This window comes from Watersipora subatra, chromosome 7 (genome assembly GCF_963576615.1).
Source record: "Watersipora subatra chromosome 7, tzWatSuba1.1, whole genome shotgun sequence".
NCBI classification, from domain to species: Eukaryota; Metazoa; Bryozoa; class Gymnolaemata; order Cheilostomatida; family Watersiporidae; genus Watersipora; species Watersipora subatra.
In genome coordinates this window covers 30,784,643-30,809,592 of record NC_088714.1, presented here as the reverse complement: position 1 = coordinate 30,809,592, position 24,950 = coordinate 30,784,643, and the positions used below count along the sequence as shown (strand labels likewise).

General features: G+C 36.2%; 1 protein-coding gene across 1 annotated transcript; it reads right to left on the bottom strand.

Moving 5' to 3' along the window:
* Positions 1 to 736: 736 nt before the first annotated feature.
* LOC137399328 (tyrosine-protein phosphatase non-receptor type 13-like) lies at positions 737 to 15,960 on the bottom strand. Its single transcript, XM_068085396.1, has 13 exons — positions 15,823 to 15,960; positions 12,885 to 13,062; positions 11,385 to 11,475; positions 9,964 to 10,031; positions 8,848 to 8,924; positions 7,585 to 7,753; positions 6,546 to 6,845; positions 6,141 to 6,212; positions 4,992 to 5,154; positions 4,423 to 4,653; positions 3,378 to 3,835; positions 2,518 to 2,703; positions 737 to 1,009 (listed from the first exon to the last, which is right to left on the bottom strand). The coding sequence occupies exons 2-13, from the start codon at positions 12,975 to 12,977 to the stop codon at positions 737 to 739; spliced, it is 2,181 nt and encodes a 726-aa protein (XP_067941497.1). The 5' UTR covers positions 12,978 to 13,062; positions 15,823 to 15,960.
* Positions 15,961 to 24,950: the final 8,990 nt, after the last annotated feature.

The window sequence follows — 24,950 nt, the reverse complement described above, 5'->3', positions numbered from 1 at the left end:
CCTTTACATTTTTATAAATATCTATATAGGTTTAACTAACCAACAAATTTTCTAGACAAAGCTGAAATTAACTCGCTGTAAAGTAATAGAATTAGTTATCATTCTGTTCCAGGACTACAGCTATTTATTGCTTGCCTATACGTATGTGTGGTTTTTAGCAGTTGTTGGATTTCGCTTCTAAAATAATATTATAGTAATGTGAAATGAAATAGCTGTGTGTTTTTTTAATTATTGTATTATTTTTGTTAGAGATGAAATATAAAACATTTGAATAAAGCACCAAAATCAAATATTTAAATAATGAGTGGTGAGTTAGTAACATTACTAGCACCATGAAGGGTGAGACATTACTGTACTCCTTATAAAAACATTTGCTAGAAAAAGTTAATATAGAAATTAGCAGCCTTAAGTTAAGAGTTTGATGTTCCGCCCATTACTCTACTTGCCAATACAATAAGATATTATGAAACTGATGTAAAAAAATTGCAAAAAATACTATGTGGTAGATTAGATTGAAAAACGTGTGGCGACTGTCGGCTAAACTCGCTTTAAGTTAATCCTAAATTTGGGATACAAATATTTAATTTATTATTATCATTAAAATCTGTTGAGCAGCTATAGACTTCTATTATTTATAGATATTTAAATTAAAGATTTAGTAGTCTCATTGTATCCATGGATTCAACTGTCAGCATATCTGTAGGTCAAATTTGGGATAATCTCTATGCTCAGAATTTTAGTAGCTGTCCTGCGCCGAAGCTGATATCGGAGGGAGATAACTTGGCATCATGAAGGTTTCAGAATGCCAACTAAAGGGCCTGTCATAGGGGGTGTGGAGGGTGTTGTTGTTGTTGTTGTTACAGTGCTGACACGGTGTTGGCTGCAAGTCCTTGTCCTTGACCAATGCCGATATCATTGGCAGGTCACTCATGTCTTTCAGCTTATCCATTTCCGGGTATGAGGTTGTCCTGCAGATGCATTCACTGGTTCGGGATATGCTTGACCGTTTCTATCAAATATATAAACATTTTACAATTACATATTTTACAAAAACTTATTGCTTGTATGTGCAGTATATCCTTTGTACGATTATACACTGCAGTACATCCTTTGTAAAATACATTGCAGTACATTCTTTGTACAATACACTGCAGGTATATTCATCATAAAATACACAGCAGTACACCCACCATACAATACACCGCAGTATACCCACCATACAATACACAGCAGTACACCCACCATTCAACACACTGCAGTACACCCACCATACAACACACTGCAGTACACCCACCATACAATACACCGCAGTATACCCACCATACAATACACAGCAGTACACCCACCATTCAACACACTGCAGTACACCCACCATACAATACACCGCAGTACACTCACCATACAATACACCGCAGTACACTCATTGTCAAATATACATTTCCGACATTTCTAAATGAATACTTGAATATTAAAGCATACTCTTGTCTCTAAAATATTCAGCCATTTCAATTCCTGTCACTAATATTAAATTCTTTTAACAAATCTTTAAGGATTATGCGCTGTAGCTCCTTTGAGCTTGGCTGATCTCGCATTTCATAAGCCTTTTGTAAATTTTCACAGGCTCATGGCTTCAATGGCACTATGTATTTATCTGTGGCGAAAATGTTTATTTCTATTCACAAATGTGATTATTACTGACGCCATGATAAATGGGTTGCGCTTTCTTGTTTGATGTCAGTTGGAAGCCTTGCGCAATTTCAGAACTGGCGACAGGGCTTCAGGGAGGTGGTTGAATAGGGCCATGGGGGGCATTTCAGAACTGTTGCTTTGCATCAGTGAAATCTAACAATAGTGTTTAGACAGGTGTCTACCACATTGTCTATGACAGGTTATACCACATTCATAATGAACTTTCTCGTTTTCAAGAATGCAAACTTAGGTGTTTTTACCTACATTAGCATAAATTTTATGTCAGTAAGATTTAGTGATTTTTAGTGATCATCTCATTGGATACAAAAGTCTTAGCTTGACATAAATATGGTTCGACTGTTATAAATAATGACAAGAGCAAACAGGTCTGCAATATCCAGAATAGCAAATGCCACATATAGTTCCCGGCAATTGTGTGGATGGCTTGATCAGTATTGTAAGAGTGGTAAATTTCATAAAGGATTTTGATGTGTTCCGGATTACATAGCAGTCTAGTTTAACAAACAGCGAGTCATTACGCGCAGTTCAAGATTTTTGCATGTAGATATTTGCATGAGCCATTAATCAAAGCAATCATACCCATTTCGTTTTAAGTGCCCTTTGTCCTTAGCCAAAGTCTTTCTAACAAACACTTTATTGCACAGGGAACTCAAAGGTACAGACGGTTCAACAGTACTTTTTACCTGACATAAGTCAAAGTTGGTTTTTAAAATGGCCCAAGATCAACTTAAATCTTGACTTCTTAATAATGTTCCTGTAACTCCGTTCAATAAACAATCTGTTTTTAAACTTCATGTCTAAGTTTACCTGATATACAGTTTCGTTGCTGCTGGCACGAGACCTGCTGGGTAACACCGCTTCATAATTGGAAGTAATCTTCTCCTGAGACATTGCTGCAAACATTCTCTCGCCAACTTTTTTATGCTTCTCATTATAAGATGGAGGTGGCTGGTAATCTTGCAGCAACTGATCCATGCTCGGTGGTGGCTTTGCCTGCGATAAATAATGAAGATTACTGTAATCCATAGGAGATTATCTCCTTATTACTGCCTTAACCGCTTGAAATGGAATTTGCCGAGGCACCTAGTCGTCAGACACTGGTAATCAAACTCTTAGCAATTCTTTACAACTTTCCGGCTGTCATTTTGTAAATTAATCATCAGGATTTGATTTTAACAACAATTTTGAAATATCTGATAGTTTCAAATATTATTCCCATTGGTTTTCACGGCAACAAAGAATAAAAAACAGCGGAGTTGTTTAGCAGCGCTTGTTCACGCCAGATAATGCAATTTCACTTGTAAGTTCCTGTTGTGCAATTTCTCGCTTTTTGCCTAAATAATTGCACTTTGAGCATCTTATGTGATTAAACACAACTTCTTTAGCCTTTGTGATAAGCATAAATGTAAAGGAAGCTCTTAAAACAAATTAGTGCGGGAGTATTCACTATCATCAAGCTTTACCTACGCAAAAACGCATGTTCATCAACAATAAATCATCTCCCACATTTTTGCTAGTTAATTAATAATCATGATTTCCCTTTCTCTCCGCATGCCTGATAAACATTGTGGCAGTTTATATTCACATCTGGTCATCGGCCGGGTTCATCGGCCATGTTTAACGCGAGTTGCTTACCACCGCTTGATAAATGACCATATTATACTTACGATGTTGTACTGCGATCTGAAAGCTGTTGGAGTGTAGGAAGAAGATAGGCGATTGATTTGCTCCAAGGAATAATTGAGTGCCCCTTGACTTTGAAACTGCAGTTGATAATGGCTGCTAGGCATGCCAGTTTTACTTAATGAAAATGATGTATCGAGCAGAACGCGAGGTGATAGCTTGGATGGTTTTGCCTGAGAGGCGACTATGAGCCTGTTTCGGACTTCCGATATATTTTCATAAATGTGGTCAGTCACTTTTTGTGAACTTCGGACAGTGTCATCTGAGGCAGCTCTTGATATCGTATTATGCTGATGACGAACTTTCAGCTCTCTAAGTTGTTCAAATTTCTTGCTTGGTTCGCTAGTAGCCCGCTGTACCGGCCTCCATTTGCCACTTTCTGATGGATCCAGAAGAGAGTCTTGGCTGCTAGCAATCGTTTTACTTCTATTCAGTAATTCTTCTGTAATAAAAGCGGCGTAATTCTTTAGCAAACCTTTAACTGTTAAATTTTCCGTAACCAGAAGGCAAAAAGCTAACTTACCACTCCAAGGTGGTATAGGTTACTATACAATACAGCAAACCATTATCCAATGAGTAAACACATTTACATACTTCACAGAGTTAGGACCTTTTTATCTCCATTAAATGTCTATTTTTATCCCAGAGTTTTCAAATACCAAGCGGTATGTGATACAAAATAAATCCATTAGAACTTTCTCATACGAATACTATTTTGGTCAAATTCCTGTATTAAGATTAATAGAGTTGGTATGTACATGTTTATGCCTGTCAGTACAACTGTAGGTGTTACGCTCTGATTAGAGGTGTATGAATCACACACGACTACCACGAAATAAACCTTCAGCATACCAAGCAATCTTGAGCTTTTAAGTTTTTGCTAGTCCTGAGTTTTTGCTAATCATGTAGTCATACTAAATGTAGACCATGGGACTGAATGATAATACTGCAGTCATACTAAATGTAGACCATGGGACTGAATGATAATGCTGCAGTCATGCTAAATGTAGACCCCTTCTCACAACTCACCTTGTGAGTCATAGTAGCTGAAACAGGTTCTATCAGAGACTATTCCTGACGTGGAGGAGCTGGCAGCATCGCTTATAATTGAGTATCTATTTTGTCTGTCTTTTTTGTATAGCTCTCCGGCTGCCGCGTGTTCCGCAATCTCTGTAGAGGCTGAAAGACTCTCGTCACAATTCGTTGTATTCCATTCATCTTCTAAATGCTCTGAGTGTATGTAGGACTCTCTATATTTGGCTGTGAATAGAGCAAAACATCATTGAAATGTTTGATGTTTAGTTTGATAAGATTCCAAGCTATTACATGGTAACTGGCTCGTGAAGATGGAAGTGAGAGACATAGGATTGTAGATGATGCTTATGTTTAATGCTGTGTATTCCTTTTCTGCTTCCACCTTTAGTACAGTTTGCATCAAGCACTGACAGCCCTCCGCGAAAAACATTTTGTAGAGTCGGTCTTGTAGTTATTAATGTTTCATGTTTTCATTTTGATTTTTTGTGGCCGAAAGAAAAAAGTTTTTGTAAATAATATATATATATAAATATTAATAGTATACCAAAAAACCAGTTTCATACCTCTGAATGATTTGTTCATACTTCTTCGAAGCTGGTCTTTTTCCGTGGACAAATGCCTCGCATGACACTTTTGACATATTTTTCCAACTTGAGCCAGAAGGTCCTCATTCGTGGAGCTGAAAGCTGTTACCGCTCCTCTGCATACCAGTGCCAGCTTTCGTTTCTGCAATCAGTTCAAATGCTTGGAATCTTTGCCAATAAGAAAAAGCTTGTTTAGTGGTTGGCACATAAATACTGTAGCTGGTATTTGCTTTTTATTAAGGATGTGGCAAATTAGAACATTTGTTAGTGCTCTGTAAGCTGATTAAAGGTAAGTTTACACCAGATTAATTCGTAAATAATTTTGCTTTGTCAAGTCACTGAATATTGTTGTCTGATACATCTTGGATTGTTTTGTAGCGAGTCCATATTTTACAATAGGGTATAACCAATTCTGCCAGCGAGTAGTTTGCAATTATTTTTGAACAAAAACAAGTATGGTAACCAGCTTTTTAGCTATTCAATTTGGAATTCTTTTTGATAATATCTGAAGAACCCGAACCACATAACATGTGTAACAGCTCACCCAGGAACTCAGGTAAATCAGGAATTAACTTTCTCAAAGTCTCTCAAATGATTATTATCAGTAGTCAAATGAGTTCCGTCATGCTAAAGCACAATTAATAAGCACCATCTCTCTCTTTTTCTTTTTTTTTGAACATTTGTTTGTTGCCAGTGTTCTATCGGTATATTTGAGCTTTACTGACGGCGTATACGCAATCCAATTTTTTGCTAACCAAAATGGACCGATGAAATTCTCTGAATACTTGGCTTCAGCTTTGAGTGCAACCAAAACCTCAGCTTGGTTGGTTGGAGACTAGCCATTGCATTTCTAACAATCCAGATTTACGTTTTTTTCACCGGGCGGGCTTAATGCTTATTTCGACAGACCAGAGATGTATTGAGTAATTGAAAAATTGAAAAGTTAGATTAGAGAAAATTTAGTCATTCTATGCAATAATACCAAGAACAAATACTAAATCACATACTGTTTTAGACAGTTATATATTGTCTTTAGATAGTTGTACTTTGTTTTTAGACAGCTGTATTTTGTTTTTGGATAGTTATATTTCTTGCTTGAGTCAAGCAAAGTCGTGAGTCATTACTCACATTGTAATCAACTTTCTCCACATTTCTCCAGCTGAATAAAGAAAGAGGATGAATGAATCCACCTTCCCCTACCTACAAACATGACAAAAAATGAAATAATAATAATAAAATAGTGCGTACATTGTTCTGAAGCTAGACGAAGAGCTTTATCTACTTGTAGCAATCGTTAAACAATGCCAGTAGAATTATACCGACATAAATTATCAGACGTGATAGATAGGCGACTATAGATTAACTATGGCATATCCTTATCCAGACTTCCGGCCACGCAGTATATAATTTTAAGGTGAACACAACACATTATGGACCATACATCATCGGGATACCCATACAAAACATTCATAGCTCATTTCAAACTAGAATTATACCCTATAACTTTCCGTAATTATATGGTTTGCAGCTCACCTCAAATGTTTCTACACCTTTTGGTCCAACACCGATATAGAAGGCTTTACATTGCAGGCATTCTCCTGTAGACCTGTTTACGTTGTGCTTTGGACTGCAGTTTCTGACGGCCGGCTGCTGTTGTCTGACGGTTGGATCTTTTGTCACCCGGTAGAGATGCATGTTATATCCAATAGGGGCTTCGTAGCATAGAGCAGTGGCTACGAGGTTTTGAGCATCATACTTAGTGTGATGGGAAAACTCCCGACGAAGTGATGGCAAGTGTTCTTTGATGAACTTCGATTTGTAGATATCGAAAACCTAAAAATACATATCTTTGTCTAAAACTAGTGCCGAAATAGAGCAGTCAAAAGAAAGTGAGATACATTTTCTGCTTTTATGTAACCTTGAATTCTGAATTCTGTTTTTAGAAAAACAGAACTGTATTTGGCTGAGAACTTTAAAGAAAATAGCATGTTTCAGCAAAGTGAAGTAGTCTTGGTTTCAAGATGCTGTTAGTCGCACTCTACTTTCGTTAGTCATAAAGAAATAAACGTTGATTGTTCAATATGTCGGTCAGCGTCGGTGCACTGGTGCAAAAGTTTTTGTAAGGTCGTTGTTTAGTTGCATTCATAATCTTCATCATGGTGAAATTCCAATTGCCTTTGAATCACAGCAGGCTCAATAATCTTTTAGAAGCAAGCCGTGCAATGCACGCCTATTCAGTCCGCTCAACCAAGCACATCTATTGCTAAAATATGCAGAAACTTCTGACTCGAAGAGGAGACTCAATTCTTCGAACGTTGCCGGTGAAAAAACTTTGTTGATGAAAAAAGTTGTACTGGAGTATGTAACTGCCATGTACCTAGGCGCCTTGTACCGGTTGTTCGTTATGACCAATAGTAATGCCTCATGTTTTATTCAACGATCTAATAAATCGGATTAGTGTTAATATTAAAAATGATCACACGTATTTTCATTATAGTAACGGCTTATGCAACAGATGGCACTTGAAATTTAATCCTTGAACTTAGTAGCAGATGTGGTCGACCATACATACCCATGCTGGGAAAAATGCTCGCGGATCAAAGTTCTTGTCATCATTACACTCCTCTGCTATCATGGAATAGGCTGCTAACAGAAAGCATCTATCGTCTGGGTACATGATTGGATACTCGATGAAGTTGCGTTTCAGTTGGAGGTAGTAATAACTTCTGGCGTTTGTGTCCCTAAAAAATAATTTATGAGCCGTATGATTACAATGATTTAGGTAGGCTTGAGTGTCTAGAGAAAATGTAGCTACTAGGTACATTCTAAGGTTTTTAGTTGTCACATCTATTTGCTAGTTGCTAGTAGGTTGTTATGGTTTCCTCTACGAAACGATATTATTAAACTCATCAATCCGCTCCATCTATCATTTCAAGCTTAGGCCATCCGTCTACATTGTTTCTAAGTATTTCACTTAATATAGTTCTGAAAAGCCAAAGAAACAGCCCTTCTAATTGGTCAGAGAACACTGAGACGTGGATTCTAAGTGATCTTACTAGTGTTTGTAACTGAACATCCATTTCAACTTCACCAAAGACTTATATTAATAAATTCCACTATGGGCTGAGTTGATTCAAACTACACAGGCATATGCTCTGTGCCTGCCGGCAGATCGCCAAAATATTTGGTTTTAAAAATTCCATTTGGTTCATGAGAGCCAGCCTTTTAAACCTCCACCTGCAGACTATCTAATTATAAAAATCCGAACAATGAAATAAATTTTGGGCTTCGCTGGGCTTTTGTTAGTTGGTAAAAGTTTACCGACAGCTCAAGTCAGGCTTAATTTATAACCTACTAACTACTCTTACACAGCTCACCTTGAAGTTGTAAATTAAAAAATACATAAAATGATTATTTTATAAAGAATAACATTTAAACTCAATTTTGTTCTCCATCATCAAGAGAAACCTGCCTAGCATGAGATCCCTCAGTGTCCCTTAAAAGTGTAATTAAAACAATGGCTCACATTAAAGATCTGTGGTTTCTGAGCTATAGAATGTAAAAAGGAAAAGAGCGTCTACTTGACAATAACAGTTCATTAGAGCCCTGCCAGACTGCATTTGTTTGAGGCTGTAGAGTTCAGCCCTGTGAATGACATCTACCACAATTGCAGGCTTGTTACAGATTGCACAATTCTTGCAGACGTGATTAAGTAAGTCTGGATGGGCGAGACTAACAGAATAATGGTTTTCGAGCAATATCATACACCCCCTATGAGTTCATGGTAGGTCTTAGCTGCATAAACAAAGTGACTTTTTAGCTTGATGCCACATACCTAATGGTGCTCAGTCTTTCCACATAGTATTGAACTAACAGATGCACTGTCAATACGGAGTCCTCATTCTCCCGTCCCTAAAACAGAACACATGTACTCTAAATTTTGCTTTGGTACTGGAGTCATAATGAATTACTAGGTTCTTAGCATAACAAGAAGAACTCTCTTAATAACTAGGAGAGGCGATGCAGATAGTTTTCCCCGGTCTGTTTATGTTCTGACATCAACAAGTTGCATTGTGCATAAAGGTTTTAGATCCTTGTTGATGCATTCCAAACATAGTGTGAATGCCACTCCATTCCTTTTGTTTATATATTTATGACCAATATTTTACTAAACGTCACTAAATCAACTGCAGATTCTGCCACGAGGTGTCTGCATAGATACTAGAGCAAGATACATTGAATTGGAAAATAACTTTCCTAGCAGATTATTTTGCATAGACAGCAGCTGAAAATTTTATGGTATTCAACAAGCACTTGTCTGTTTTAGTACATAATGCAACACACAGCATAACATACGACGGTATGATACGGTATGAGTTATGATTTAATACATGATACAGCACACAACATAACATACGACGGTATGATACGGTATGAGTTATGATTTAATACATGATACAGCACACAACATAACGTACGACGGTATGATACGGTATGAGTTATGATTTAATACATGATACAGTGGTGCAATCGTAATACACAACAATATGAAGCGATGCAAGTTGAATGAATTGTATATGGATGTTCTCACACAGCAAAGCCTAGCTCAGCTTTGTTAAGCATAGCAGATGGAAGAGGTTAGTGATGCTGCATTGATACACTTGTCAGGCTTTGTAAAGCTTAGGTGAGACAGCGATGTTATCATCAAGCAGCTGTTTCTGACTCAACAGTGAAGGAATGTTCTGAGGTGATGATGGGCTTTATAATACTATGATAACATCTAACACAGTCTAAATAGAAGGCTATAGAACGGATAAAGCTACTGAGTACCTAATGCGTGTTCAGAGATAATAGATTAGAGTTTGTATATCCAAAATATCAACAATGTTATAATGAAGTTTGACGAGAGATAAGAACTGCCTAAAATAGATCTCTTATGGTCTTAAGATACCTTGCAGCTTCTTGTCATTTCTTTAGCTATTTTGGAATCTAAATCCAAGAACCTCGGTTGATTATCATCTACAAATATTCAAACAAAATATCCAGTGTGCGGAGGCGTTATCATGCTAATCGCTTAAATGCCACAGTCCTGCCTGAGAGCTTATAGAAGAAAGATATTTAAATTATATCTAGAGTTGAAGCTTTGAAACTGTTTGCCAAAAATGCACATCAGGGTGATTAGAGATTCCAAAGGCACGCTATATAAACATTACGTAAAGTAATTAAAAACCAAGGTGGATACCCAGTGATTACTTAGCGCATTTTATAGTATCATGTTCTTGCATGAAGTTTTACGTGTCACAATGGATGCCGAAAGGAAGTATTGCTATTATATTTGTTCTGGGTGTTGGAATGCTTTAACCAAACTGTTTTCAACTGCTGTGTCTTTGGCATACAAGCGGGTATATTTATCTGGTAACTTTCAAATAGTTTTACCTCTATATCAGATAAAATCTTCAAAGGACAATTTTAATGGCCCGTTTGGTTAGAGTATGTCAAAATTGCATCAACACGATAAAAATAAAAAACCTGCAGAAATTAGCCTCACAGCTTTTATTCTAGCTTTTGCTTTTTTTGGAATATTTGTAGTTTCTCAACCTTGAGGTGTAGAAAACCTTCTTTTAGTGAGTCTATTTTTAAAGTTTGTTCGATAGCTCGACAGGTTTAACATTTCACATATCCGTTTTATCTGCTTCAATCAGCCAAATAGCTAAACAACTAGATTGAGTTGATGTTTATTCAAATACGCTCACTAGTATTTTTGTCTCACTAAAACAATGACAGTATTTAGTCATTGGGGAGCATTATCATAGGATCTATTCACATGTGTATCAAAACCTTTTGCTATGAAAAGCGTACAAGACAAAAGCTTGACACGGCCTGAGCGGTGATATTTAACTGAGTCAAAAGAGGCGCATAATAGTTCAGATGCCATTTGAATATTTCAATAACACACAGGATAGACTAGTGTATTTACGCTTGACTCGAAAATGCTCAGAGGATTCGTCTTACCAATGCCAAGTTTGCTATTTTATGCTCAGCTGGAGGCATTAAACTGCTGAATTTAGATCAGCAACCAGTTCACCGCTGTATTATGACATTCCACGCTTTTGTTATGACACCAGACTAAAGTCAAGGTTTTTGATCAACCTATTTTGCAAGATAGTATTTCAAAACAACGTTACCGGAATTATAAAAGTAGACAGAAATTTTATTGCAAAAGGTCAAGGCTATTTTTAAAAGGATCTCTAATATTTTACAAGCAAGTATTCTTTGCAGAGAGAACTGACATAAAAGAGAATAGAACGGAACTTAAAAGCTAGATGAACTTCATGTTATTAGGCGCACTAGTATTTATATTATAGACATTACCTGTATATATGACCAGACCAAATAGGTTTGTGTCTACAATTCCCATTTTCTGGCAAGCTCGTTTAAAGACGTCTTGTGATGTGGTTTCAGCCTGTATATTCAAACGGAAAGAGTTAGGCTATGCTGCGATTGACCATTCGATAAACAATGTTTAAAAGAACTACTGAAATTGAGTGTGCATCTTGTATCAATGTAGGTCAGACTGTGATAAGAATGACAAGCGAACATGTCTTCTTGCTGAACATAAAGTTGCCCTATCTTTTGTATCTCAGTCTAGCTCAAACTAACCAAATATCTTTACAATGACCTCAAGTTTTTATGATCTATTAATCATGAACCTTTATTAAATAATGGTCATACATTTGATGGATGTTCGAATTTTTTGCTAATGTTGCAGTATTTTTGTACATCCGGCGCCAGCAATCATATACCAAATTTAATAAATATGAAATGCCTGCCAATTATTATCATATAGCCTAATCTTTATCTTCTGTAAACAGGATTCAGATGTCAACATACACAGGACATAAATGACGCAAAAAATTGAAGGTCTATACCGCGATGAGTATGTCTGTCGTGAGTGAAAAAAGTTTGATCCTGCAATACGAAAAAGATTATCGATTGCTTGTCATTTTTTGTGTCATAGAAGTGCAAAAATAAAAACTTATTTTTCATGTAAGAAGTCACAAATTAATGACCAATTAAAAGCACTAAACATAGTTAAAGGATATTATCGCCATTGACTAAGATTACAAAACAAAACGCTTTGCTCTGTTTTAATTATATTTCATACTCATCAGTTCTATTTCGCTACACTTGATAAAAACACAAACTTATATTTGTTATTATTATTATTATAGTACTTTAAACAATGAGACTAGTTTATCTATTGTAGTATTTTGCATAACTATTTTTCACCGTGGATCCATTATCAACTTTTACTAAGATATCAAAACATTCTATTGTTTTCTACGTAAGGTTCTCAAACTCAAAACACAATTCTTTTAGCTGACCAAGCAGAACTGAGCTAGATTACCAACTAGTTCCTCTATAAGATACCTATCATCTTGTTAGATGATTGTTCAGTTGATTGCAGACTTAGAGACACGGTTCTCAGCCATTCCACTAATCCGAACTTAAAAAATATTTACTACTACTTTTCAAATCACTCAACTAGTGGATAGGTTGGCCTGAACTTCTGTCAGCAGAGTCATTTCACATCTCAGAAGCCCTATGATCATATGTACTCGCTATAACTAGTACCATCGCCACAAGGGCAGTCAACATTCTCATCATTTTGGATCATGCTTTAGACATTGTACAATATATCAACAAAATTATCACTCAAACTCTAGCATGTGTAATTTGAAGCTATGCTCAAGGCAAACAAACAATACTTATTTTAGTTTTAAACTGTGTCCAAGCAGATATAGTAATGTTCTCTATGCAAATAAATAACATTTTACTCTAAAAAAATTTAGTTGTGCTGTAGAAACTCACATCAACTTCCATTCTGACATTATTCCCGTCTAAGAATGTTATCCGAACAGAAAGCCTGGATTGAGTCGGACTGTTTCCTTTTCTCTTCACCATTGCGAAAATTTCTTGACAATTAACTCCCAGTTTGGATCCGTTTGTCTTACGCTGATCTCTAATCCTTGAAAGCTTCTGCTACCTCCTTCAACAGCGAATATCCAAAACAGAAGTGAGCCTACTAGTATCACACCATCGGCTAATCCTGTTCGGCGACCTCAAGAATGTCACGCATCACCTAACGAGTCTCACGCATTAATTACTTCGTATTTATAGCGAATACGAATGCTGATTATCATTCCGAGTACTACAGTCGCCACGTGAATCACAATCGAAAACAAAAATCTCAATAATGCTAGTGAGGAATATATTAATTCACCTGCTAGAATTATTCTTATTGTCTATTCGATGGTGTATTCGCCGAGCGTCAATACTCGACAGTATAATTGTACTCGCGTCGTCCTTTGTCTATGACCATCTAGTTAATAAATAAACACACAACAATGAGCTTCCAGTGTAAAGAAGTTCAGACCTTTCGCTCTCTCTATACAATCACGACATAGCAATTAGTGCAAGAATGTAAAACTTGGTCTATTTTTGCTTAGCTATTGTGGTGACTCTATTAGGATAGATGTTATAGAGAGAGGGCACGAAGTGCTGGCATGTAGTACATCAATTGTCCGGTATCTATACTTGGCGAGGTTAGGAATGCGAAACGGCTGCAGGCCACAGATGGTTACAGACATGGAACAATAACCTTAATACCCCTCCCTGTCATCTAGAACTGAGCCATTGTTGTCTAGTCAGTGTAAAGCATCCGGAATCTTCCGTTTATCTTTTTTTTATACGGTATTATTAGACATTTGTTTACCGAGTCTATTAAAATTCTTTTAGTTTTAGTTTGTAAGAAGCATTAAAATGCTTTAAATTGGTGTTCTAGACTGCGGCTGTCTGTATAGCGATACAAGGTCATCGCCTGCTGGTCTTGACTAGTAATTGTAAGTTAGGCCCCGCTCATCTGCCGTCACTCAAAGAATGCTTTTATAGATATATCAAATTGTCAAGATATTAATTTTCCATGGATATGCTGGCATGAATATCTCATTTCTATTATCAAGTCCAATATAAATTTCATTTCAGGGGTAATACAAAAAATGTTAAATTCTTTACATATTTCAAAGAATAGATGTTTTCCTGCTTAAATAATTCGAAAGGTTCATGATTGATGCGTTGGCATCAGATCAAAATTGTTATAAAAATATACATGTAGCTTTATTTGGTTACGAGAAACATATTCGGCTGTGTTTATATGTCATTTATGTAAAGGTCAACACCTACATTTATAGTTAAACAGCTCAAGTGGTGGCTAACAAAGGCAGCAACCTTCTAGTAAATGAAAAACTGAAATCATCAAAACAAATCATACCTGCAGTTTAACTTTGAAATAACAAGATTGCTTTAGACTTTGCGAGAGCTTACAAGCGTGCAAACACACCACCATATCTCACGAGAATGAAGTCGGATAAGTAACATTTGCCGTCACGCCCAACATCGGAAAACCAATCTTATCAGAAAAATTGATCTAGACTCCCACAAAGGTTTACATACAGCTTCCTTTTCCCAGCTTCTTTTACCACTGCCTGGTAGCAGAAGCCAGGGAAAGGAAGTTGTAACAACTTGAATATTGTCATACTGACAATGTGAACTTGGAGCCATTTTGTGATCAACGATTCTTAAATGAAGTTTCACAGAATGAAAGTGTCAAAAATGACCAAATGATTTAAATGAACGCATCAAAAATTGTTCATTTCTCAATAATTACAATACTATGTACTGTACTTTTTTGTATATTTAATGATACTTGTAATTTTATGGAAATGGCTGTATCTATCGTAATACCAAGTATATTCTATTTACATGAAGGTTTACCAAAATTAGAAAAGGAGGGTGCTGCCTTTGTTGAGCAAATCAGCATTTTACTGCCTTAACATGCAATCATGAGTCAGTTTTCTAGTAAATATGATGCCAGCATAAGTGTTCAACCGCCATCTTTTTTAACTTAATAAATCATTGATTATACTGCAATCTGTGGCCTTAAGAGGTTACATAGGTGCTATCTCTTTACGGCTTTCATGTTTTCATGTTGCCAAGTAAAAATTTGGCAACAATATTTGAGAAAATAAAGTTTTTGGGTTGACTATGTTGCTAGACATAATTTTTAGCAAGTTAATGGTTAAGCAAAGTTTTAAAAAAATGAAGGACTTCAAAATACATGATAAAACTAATTCAAAGCAAAAAACACATACCAGCTAATATAAATTTATCGATCCTAACATCAAGAACTTCGCAGAGACAGTTCCTAATTTTTATTAAACGTTTCTGAAGCGCTGCTTTGTAGCTATCAAAGTGAAACATATTAACTCTCTGGTAAAGGAAGCACACTTCTCAACTCTGTCATGACTAATGTTACTAACCGTAAAGGAACTATACAACAAACTCAATTCTCATGCGGTGTGGACATTAAAACGCTGTTTTAAATGTTTTGGCATCCCTTATCATTATTATGCAAATACATGTACGCCGTGTAGCTCTCATGGAATACTTAGAGTGACATAGCTTTAGATCTAGATCAGTTGCCATGGAAGGAGGCGATACAAGCCATCCAACATCAAAAACTCTTTATTGAATTCTTATGGCTCGGCTCCAGTCTAGCGATACAAAAGCATACTTCATGTCAGAACATGACACCGCTATTTCATAGGAATCTTTTTACAACAACCGCAACCTTTGATGATGATTCTCCTTGTTTTTATCTCATAAGAAACCCTAATGACAGCATTCGGTGTCGAGAGTCCTAACAACATTCTTTCCATCTTGTTAAAATCAATCATCGGCGATCACCTACCTAGACTAGACCAGCTTCTGGGTGAATTCTATTTTTAGCTAAACAATCTTCCAAGTCATGCGTTCAGGATATCTCCAATGTTTATCTCCCTCTCTCTCTCTAGCAGTCGGATAGCGAACTGCATGGGCCTGCTTATCAGCTCGCGAGCTATTTCAGAAATGCGGTGATAATACTGTGTCAACACAGGCACAATTGGCACGCAAGGACTTAGAATCAAAGGCTGTTAATGCTTGAACACATAGAAATGCTAACACCGAGGAATGTCCATTGCCTGACAGCTAAGCCGCTTATTCTATTATAGCAAAGCGGATTGACAGCGACTCGTCAATTATTCACACACCAATTCCTCAACTCTCAGTCTAACAAGCTGCATTCACGAATTCCATAACAAAGTCGGAATGATACACACAGTATGCTTTGATTAACAACACACCCCGCACAATACTTTATTTTTTACTCGGCTTTATTGTTTACCGAGTTGACATTTAGGAAAGATAAATCATGATACATTATACGGCTGTATTTGATGATACAAGATACGCCAAGTGATAGCATTACTAGACAAAGGAAAAAGATTGGCTGCGCGTTCGTGTTTAAGTGAATAGATAGGAGGCATTTGAATTGTGATAATGCAGCTGCAAAAAGCTTGTAGTGTTTTTACCTCTAGCGAGGATGGTGTAAAACAAAGAACAAGCGAGCTAACCACACACAAGCTAGTAATCTGCCATAATGTTAAATCATCATAAAGAGACGACAAAGTAATAATGTGTGTACATAATATACGTACCAGCTGCTCGTAGATGGATTTTGGCTCTGACTAAACACTAGATCTAAACGTACCTAGTTCGTAGCAAGCATGGCATCTACTGAACACGCTGTATTATTATGCAATTATAAAAATAGTACTACAAGCAAGCAGCAGTTGAGTATGGTGCATTGTTTCTTTTTTATGCCCATATGGTTGCGCATTCAAGCTCTTATTGCACCAAGTACATGTAGTTGGTACCAGACTTGGACACTGTCACTGCTTAAGGCTTTACTGCATATATAGTTGGCTTTTGAGCATATTTCTTTGTTTGTAGCAAAAGTTTGTCATTATCATTAGTAATGATGACAAATCTCTACTATACTAAGAACCGTGCCGCCGTTCGTTTTTCCGAAACCATGCCAAGAGTGTTAGAAAAATAATGCACCATACAGGAATTGAACTCACGTATTCATCAATGCGGCCAAGCGCACTACCAACTGCACCACTGGACCACCCTGCAGCATCATGAAATAATTATGCACATAGTTATTACGCAGGATGATCTCTTACGGCGCACTTAAATGCCGGCGTACTAGTATCGCATACATTGCAAAAAAATGTATCAAAAATTTTTTAAGTTAAAAGAATAAGTAAAAAAAATGCATAAGAGTTCCAAGTAGTTGAGATTGGAAAAAACGGTAAGTACTCTTTACAACTATTTCGCATCATACATTTACATTACTTTATGCAAGCATAGAGAACTTTATCTCACCTCCTTTATTCAAACATAGAGCATGCTTACTTCATCTCATCAACCCTTTACCCTATTACAAATCCATATGTTCAAACAGCAATAACTTTAGTATACTACTAGAACGGGATGGCAGTGAAGATAACACAGAATCAGTATATTCTATAAGGATAACCTTGTTTCACATGTCTCTCAGGTGTGACAATCGAGGGCAGTTGAGTGTAATGCTGCCATATATTCACCTCTCTTGCTTCAAGCTTATTATTTACATGGCTTGTCTTTGCTCAAGTACCGATTTATCACAAAAGTGAGGGTGGCATGGTATATGTCCACATTATTCAATAACAAGAGGCAACTAAGTTTGGTAAGAGTCAGTCTAAGACTCTAAAATTTAAGACAAACAAACACCTGACAACCATTTCCTGAGCACTTACTTAAACCACAAATGATGTAAGTAATTAATACTGTTACTTCAAACACTGCTTCAGACATACCAGTATATGACAACTCTGAAACAGAGTTTATAATGTGTTACAGCTATAAAAGAGTTTATTTTTCAAAAAATTAGGCTTTAAAAAAGATACTTTAATTTCAATAGATTTGGTTTTCAGATGTGGTATCACCTGAGAACCATCGTATCTTAAGTTGCACCAACATTAAGAAACTTCAATTAATTCACTATAGGAAAAATAGATTTACCTAGAGACCCACAGTACTTAAGACATAGATATGTTGTGTGATGACAAGATGCTTCAGAAGAATGGTGTGAATGATTACTCTAGCTTTTTAGTGTTAGAAGGAGTTTCATGTATGATTTTATATGATACCATGATTTTACATGTGTGATTTTATATCATGTCCCATTTTTGTGAAGCATCTTTTTATTGCACAACATATCCATGTTTTAAGCACTGTAGGTCCCTAGAAAAATATATTTTTCTTATAGTGAATAAATTTCAATATTAACATAGAACTGTTAACAACATTTCACCGAGTGTCCCCTGTTGCAATGAAATGCACTTAACAGGAAACCAAAATGTTGGCATGTACTTGCATATACATGATGAAACAGGTGCAGAAGAGTATGAGGAAAATATAATTCTTTTTCACACCAACCTTGATACACACAACTTTTTACCATGTTTTCAATACAACGGCGTCTTTCTTGCTTAATGCAAAACTAGGGCATTGTTCTCTGTTTGCCTTTTTGTATGTGGTGTTTAACAGCTGGGTTCAATAAATCTTCTTACCAAATTGTGGAATCAAATTTATATTTTAGCTAATCTGTTTTTATTCTCTTCTTTGTTTAATTTTAATACATAACAAACAAAGTCTATTGAACATATAAAATCCTATTTAGAAAAAGATGGCTATAATAGTTTGGATTTGACCAAAAATGATCAACAACATAGCTTATCATTCGATCAGAAATGGTGCTCAAGTCCAAGTTATTTTTAGCAGTTCGTTCTTATTCATCTATGGGAGGAGTGAAGTTTTGGACAAGTTTCCTTTTAGACCTTCCTTCTAGCTCCCTCTGATGAGTCACCTCTAGATAACATAGTCAGTTCTTGACTCTCCACTTATTCTAAAGTGTAGTTCTGTTACATAATCTACTCCAGTTGTCATAAACATTTAGTCATCGTAGTTAAGACTTTGAATAACATAAAAAAATTGTTCAAAAATTGTTAGCAGCTGATTCAGAGGCTCTGATGAGCTTGCGTAACTACAGTAAATATGATAACGGACGTTATTAGTTATGATAGTGTCATGGGAATATCTCAACAGTCATGTTAGAGTTATTAAACGCTAACAGCCACGTATATGTCAGCGATATTTGTGTCTCAATAACTGTTTCAAGTTCATCAAGCTTTTCTTCTGCCATATCAGACTTGTAAAAACATCTTAAAACTATATCAGAGCTTTAAACGGGATTACGCAATCATGTGTTTATCAAAGTAATAGGGAAAACTATCAGCTGTTTCAACGCCTTTAAATATTTATCATCAGCAAAAAAGTTTAAAAAAGTTCTTTTGAGCAATATCAGATGTTTTAGTATGCTAGAAATTGTTTAAAAATTACATCATATGACAAAAGCTCCAGCCTTTACTTAGAATAAACTAAAGGAATGAAAATAGACATCAATGCTGACCTACTACTCGCGAAGAGCTATTTAATATTCAAGATTTGTGTAAGGCGATACATTTCAGGTTTTGCTATTTTTAACTGGAAGCATGTGCCAATCATTTTGTCCTTTTTGAACCCTTTCATGTAGCTAAATTAGTTGATGATTATTAGAGCATCATATAGTCTTGTCAGTCCAGTTTATCCCCTTATCAGTCAGAACACAATACCTGGTAGTTACCTGGAAGCTGCTACTTATAGGCTCTTCAAAAAGAAGCGGGACAAGGTTTGTGAAATGTAAAGCCATTAAGGTGTTATGAAACATCAAGATTTTGTAATTATTGTTGAAAGAAACTTCATTGTAACTTTGAAAAAAAATCACAAAGATGATGCAAGGTATTGCTTCAATATCACATGATTATGGTATGTAGGGTTTTTTGTGTTAAGATAACTACATCGTGATATCATGACTTTTCAAGTTTAAATGCTAAACATAATTGTCTAAAACTGAATGTTTATGACAAAAATACTGTCTGCCATTGTACATTTAAAATCTAACAGCTAGCCTTTACAATCTACCAATAAAATCTCACATTATCAAATATCAAAGGCTAAAATACGAAAGTTACATTCGCAAAGCTGCTGTTTTATCGTCAACTTGAACATTGAGCAATCAGTATGCTGGTAGATGCCAACAGTTATATACTTATCTTAAAACTCTTAAAATAACCATAACAATATCATAGGAAGGTTCTAACAATCGTACTAAGGTTTTCGGTGAGTGTATTGTGGTCAGATCAGTTATGCCAGGATTCTGAGAATGTCAATGAGCATCATATTTTGTTAAAACTTTAAACACTGCTTCAAACACATATGACAACCTTGAGACAGGGTTTATAATGTGTTACAACCTTGAGACAGGGTTTATAATGTGTTACAACCTTGAGACAGGGTTTATAATGTGTTACAACCTTGAGACAGGGTTTATAATGTGTTACAACCTTGAGACAGGGTTTATAATGTGTTACAACCTTGAGACAAGGTTTATAATGTGTTACAACCTTGAGACAGGGTTTATAATGTGTTACAACCTTGAGACAGGGTTTATAATGTGTTACAACCTTGAGACAGGGTTTATAATGTGTTACAACTTTGAGACAGGGTTTATAATGTGTTACAACCTTGAGACAGGGTTTATAATGTGTTACAACTTTGAGACAGGGTTTATAACGTGTTACAACCTTGAGACAGGGTTTATAATGTGTTACAACTATAAAAAAAAAACAGGCTATTTACCTATGAAGAAAACTAAGTTCGAAAACAAAGTTGATTCAGTTTTAGTAGGATATGGTTTTCAGGTATGACAGGATTGTTGAATATAAGGCTGGTTCATTCTGTATTGCAGAATGTCGGGTTGTCTTGTTGAGGATTAGCCATCGATTATGTGCACCATAAACCGATGACATCGTCGAGACGACTCAGATAGGTATGTTGAAAGAGATTGCAGCTGTCAAACTTTAGTGAGTTACTGTCTACTTTTCTTTAATGTGCAGTACTTTGGCGATGGTGATCGGCTATCGGGAATTGCTTTATATATACATATATATATATACAGTCAAACATGGATAACTCGAACTTCAAGGGACCGAGCAAAAGTGTTCGAATTATCAGAGCATTCAAGTTATCAGAGCACTGTCACAAGTCCATATATTTACTTATTTATTAGTAGATACATGTACATATACAAACTATAATATAAATCAAAAGCACAAATGGCTTGTTTCAAATTAAATGCTTCTAATGTAAAGTTTAAAACGTTTTCATGAAAAAGTATAGAGATTTTTCTATCACTTGAGATTGGTTTGTTGTTTGAGGTGATGTTATTGCCAGGACGTTTTTCAGATTGACATTGGCAAAACTTGATCGTTGTTGAAATTCTCAAAAGAAAAGACAATTTTTTCTTTTGGGGTTTTACCCACCATCAATTTTGCTGTTTTTTCTTGAAGTTTATGCAGATTACTTTACTTTACCTGGGATTCGTTAAGAGCAACACTCCGAGGCAGTTCAATTAGAAGTTTTACGAGGTTTTACGGTACATTCTATATCACTCACGCTTTTTTAATAGATACTTATTGAATGTACACACGTATTCTGTGTTTAGGTCAAACGATGAATAGTTTTTTGTAGCTCAAACAACGTATACGTTTAATTACAACATTTTTTAAGACGTTTTAAACATTCAACATTCCGACGTTGATTCAACACGGAATCAACGTCGGAAAACTATTCATCACGGGCTAGCCGAGTCACGCACTCAAAGATTTTCGCCACGCACATACAAAACAACATGCGATTTTTGTTTTGTATGTGCGTGGCGAAAATTCTTGCGCGCGTGACCCGGCTAGCCCGTGCTATTCATCGTATCGCTGTATAAATCAAATTTCACCAAACTTTTAGAAAAGTCGTTGACAAAAATATTTTGCCGATGGTGGTAATAACGACGCTTATGAATTACGAAAAGATGAAGTTTACCTCTATGACTTTGAATAAAGTGATTTTCTAAAGCGAAAACAACCGTTTCGGTAGCTGTTGGGCAAAAAAACAGTTCGAATTAACAGTGTTGAATTCGAGTTATCTATAGCAATTTATCATTACGTGGGAACGGACCAAAGGAAATGTTCGAATTAACCATTTTTTCGAGCTATCCGTGGACGAGTTATCCATGTTTGACTGTATATATATATATATATATATATATATATATATATATATATATATATATATATGTATATTGTATTATATATTCATGTATTGTTATAATTAATATTTATATATTATATATTTTACATTTACTATATATTATATATATATGTATATTTCCCTTTATGATCGTTGCGAGACTAGTGTTTCATCGTTTCAGTGATTGCATTGTGTAATGAGAACTATGTCATAGACTACTGGTCAATGTCAACGCATATGGGTTTGTGGTAGGGTGAACAATGTTATCACAAGCGATTATTATGGGATCAACGCCGAAAATCAGCGATATGGTGTTTATGTAGCCTTTAGAATGTCATATATCGGGCATGTTTTGTTAAAGGAATCCAGTAGAGATTCTTGAATATGATACTTGTTTAGTTTGTTGTAACCAATGGTCTTAACAAAGGGCATAGTTTTAGCGCGTATAAGCTGACTCATATTTTAGAGCTATGCGTAACATCCTCATATGCGGAGTCTTTCTTAAGTAGTCATGCTTTTCAAAGAGTTACAAACACTATTTACATTTAGATAAATTGCGCTCGTTAATGTGTAACTTGCGCTTTCAACGCACTATAATTGAGCCAAATGAATATGAAGGAAATAGAGACATTTGGTGCCAGGCTCAGGTGTTCTGCATTCCTGAATTTTTTAGCGATACTGCCCTTCATTACAAGAGCTATTACTCATTTGGAAAGATGCTAATTACAACTAAGTTCTGGTAGAAGAAATTCCATCACTGGTTGTAATTAATTTAATTAATACACCACCAACCTCCTTCTTGGTACCTTAAATTCTTGTGGTGGCTGCAGGAAAAGGACTATAATAAGCCCTCATGACGAACCAGCTAACACCAACCTGAAATATTTTAGATACAGTTACCACAGCAATTGAAGATTGATGAGTGGTGCTTGTTGTTTTTAACACAGCAACCTTTAAACTTTGGTTAAAACGACACAAGGAATAAAAAAAAAAGCTTCAAGATGGACTATTGCCAGTCTTGTTGAGTCGCATTGAAGTTCATATTATAGTCACTATGTTTACATGACAGGCATGATCCGCAAATTTGAGCCAATCCGCAAATTAACCGCATCACGGAAGCGGCATAAATCCTCAAACTAAGCAAGTTTTGCAATCCGCAAAACTTTATCTAATCCATCATGCTTACGAATGATGGAAACAGCACTTACGAATGATGCACATGAAAATGCTGCGCCAGCTATTCAATTTTAAACATTTTCATGCGTCCTTTTTCGATCGAGGTTGTTGTGTTTGCATCACTAACTGTGTCGCTAATTATTAACTTTCAGTATAGCATACAATTCCTTACCTTTTCTCACCAGGCGCCGGAGTCGATCCGCATCATGCAAATGTCCATAGTAACACTTAATTCGCACGATACGCAACTTGCACACAATTTTGAATTCACATGATGCGAGTCATGCGCGCCATGGAAATATAGCGAGTGGTACTAAACTTTCAACACATCCTATCATACTTTCTCAGCCCGATTCAATTGTTTTGGCCCTGCTGTTGCTAGTTTCATAGCACTTGTTTTTAGCTGAGAAGCTGTTAGTATGTATCCATGGCCTCTGTAGTTTCACATTCGTAGGCCTCACACGATAGACTTATTCGCTGTCACTGACCCAAACAGTTGACACGTAACCTCTGATAGCATATCTGTCAAGAATGGTTTCATGACGAGTTCAGGCAGGTCAGGGCATGACTCTATACAAGCTATTAAGCTCACCTAGAACATTCCATTTTTTAGGAATGCCTAATGATCTAGAACAGAAGCAATCGGCTTCATACTTTATGACCTTGACCCAGTTTTAATAAAAGACATTCAGTTAAATTTAAATCTGTCTCAGTGACTCAGTTAATGTATTTGATTACCTTCTGTTTCTGTTAGTTTGGTAGTTCTAGTGACCTAGTCCATGACCTAGTGGTCTAGGACGGGACGCCTGGCCTGCACACCGCAGGTTGAGTCCAATTTACACAAAAGAGGACGGGACGCCTGGCCTGCACACCGCAGGTTGAGTCCAATTTACACAAAAGACCACTGATAGTTACAGGAATGGCATTCAACCTTAAATTTCTCTCTGCAGCCAGGCATGTGTTCAGTCATTGAAGTTCCCTTGCCACTGGACTCAGAGACGTCCAGCCAGGATCACTGAACCATTTTTGGGGCACCGATGCTCTTAAAAACACACAGAGCCTCTGCTTGAAGTGTGCTAAGCCCATTAGGGTTTTTACAAATTAACCAGTTAGAATGCTTTGGCAGGCAAGTGATATGACTCCTGCGTGATGATCAGCCTCTCAGATGATAGAATAACAAATATTTTTCGTAAACACCTGTAATTTCAGCTCTGTAAATATAGCCAGGCAGAAAGCAGCCTTCTACAGCAGGCAAATCGTTTTTAGTATATGCATTTTGTTTTGACTCTTCAAGTATTTCTATTTAACTTCGATTCTGGAGATGAGAACTTATGTTATATGCAAATGATAATGTATCAAGATATAATCTCGTTTAAGTTTTTATACATGTTTAAGACTTGCGTTATAACAAAAGAGTGACCTTTGAACTTCTAAATTGGTTCACTAGATTTACTGCTGTTCACAGGCTGTAAAGCTGATTCCTGTTTGATTATAACCTTCAAACAATCTTCAATAATTTCAGATTAAATAATAAAAACACGCATAACCTCCGCTTGTTGTCAGCTAAGCAGATGTCATACTATAGGGATTGCC

What these genes read in the sequence shown, in the direction of transcription:
- LOC137399328 (XM_068085396.1), bottom strand. Translation starts at nt 12,977, where the DNA reads ATGGTGAAGAGAAAAGGAAACAGTCCGACTCAATCCAGGCTTTCTGTT. An exon ending in GAAAGACTGAGCACCATTAG is followed by an intron (nt 7,754 to 8,847) that starts GTATGTGGCATC and finishes ATTATTTTTTAG; the next exon opens with GGACACAAACGCCAGAAGTT. An exon ending in GAGCATTTTTCCCAGCATGG is followed by an intron (nt 6,846 to 7,584) that starts GTATGTATGGTC and finishes ATGTATTTTTAG; the next exon opens with GTTTTCGATATCTACAAATC.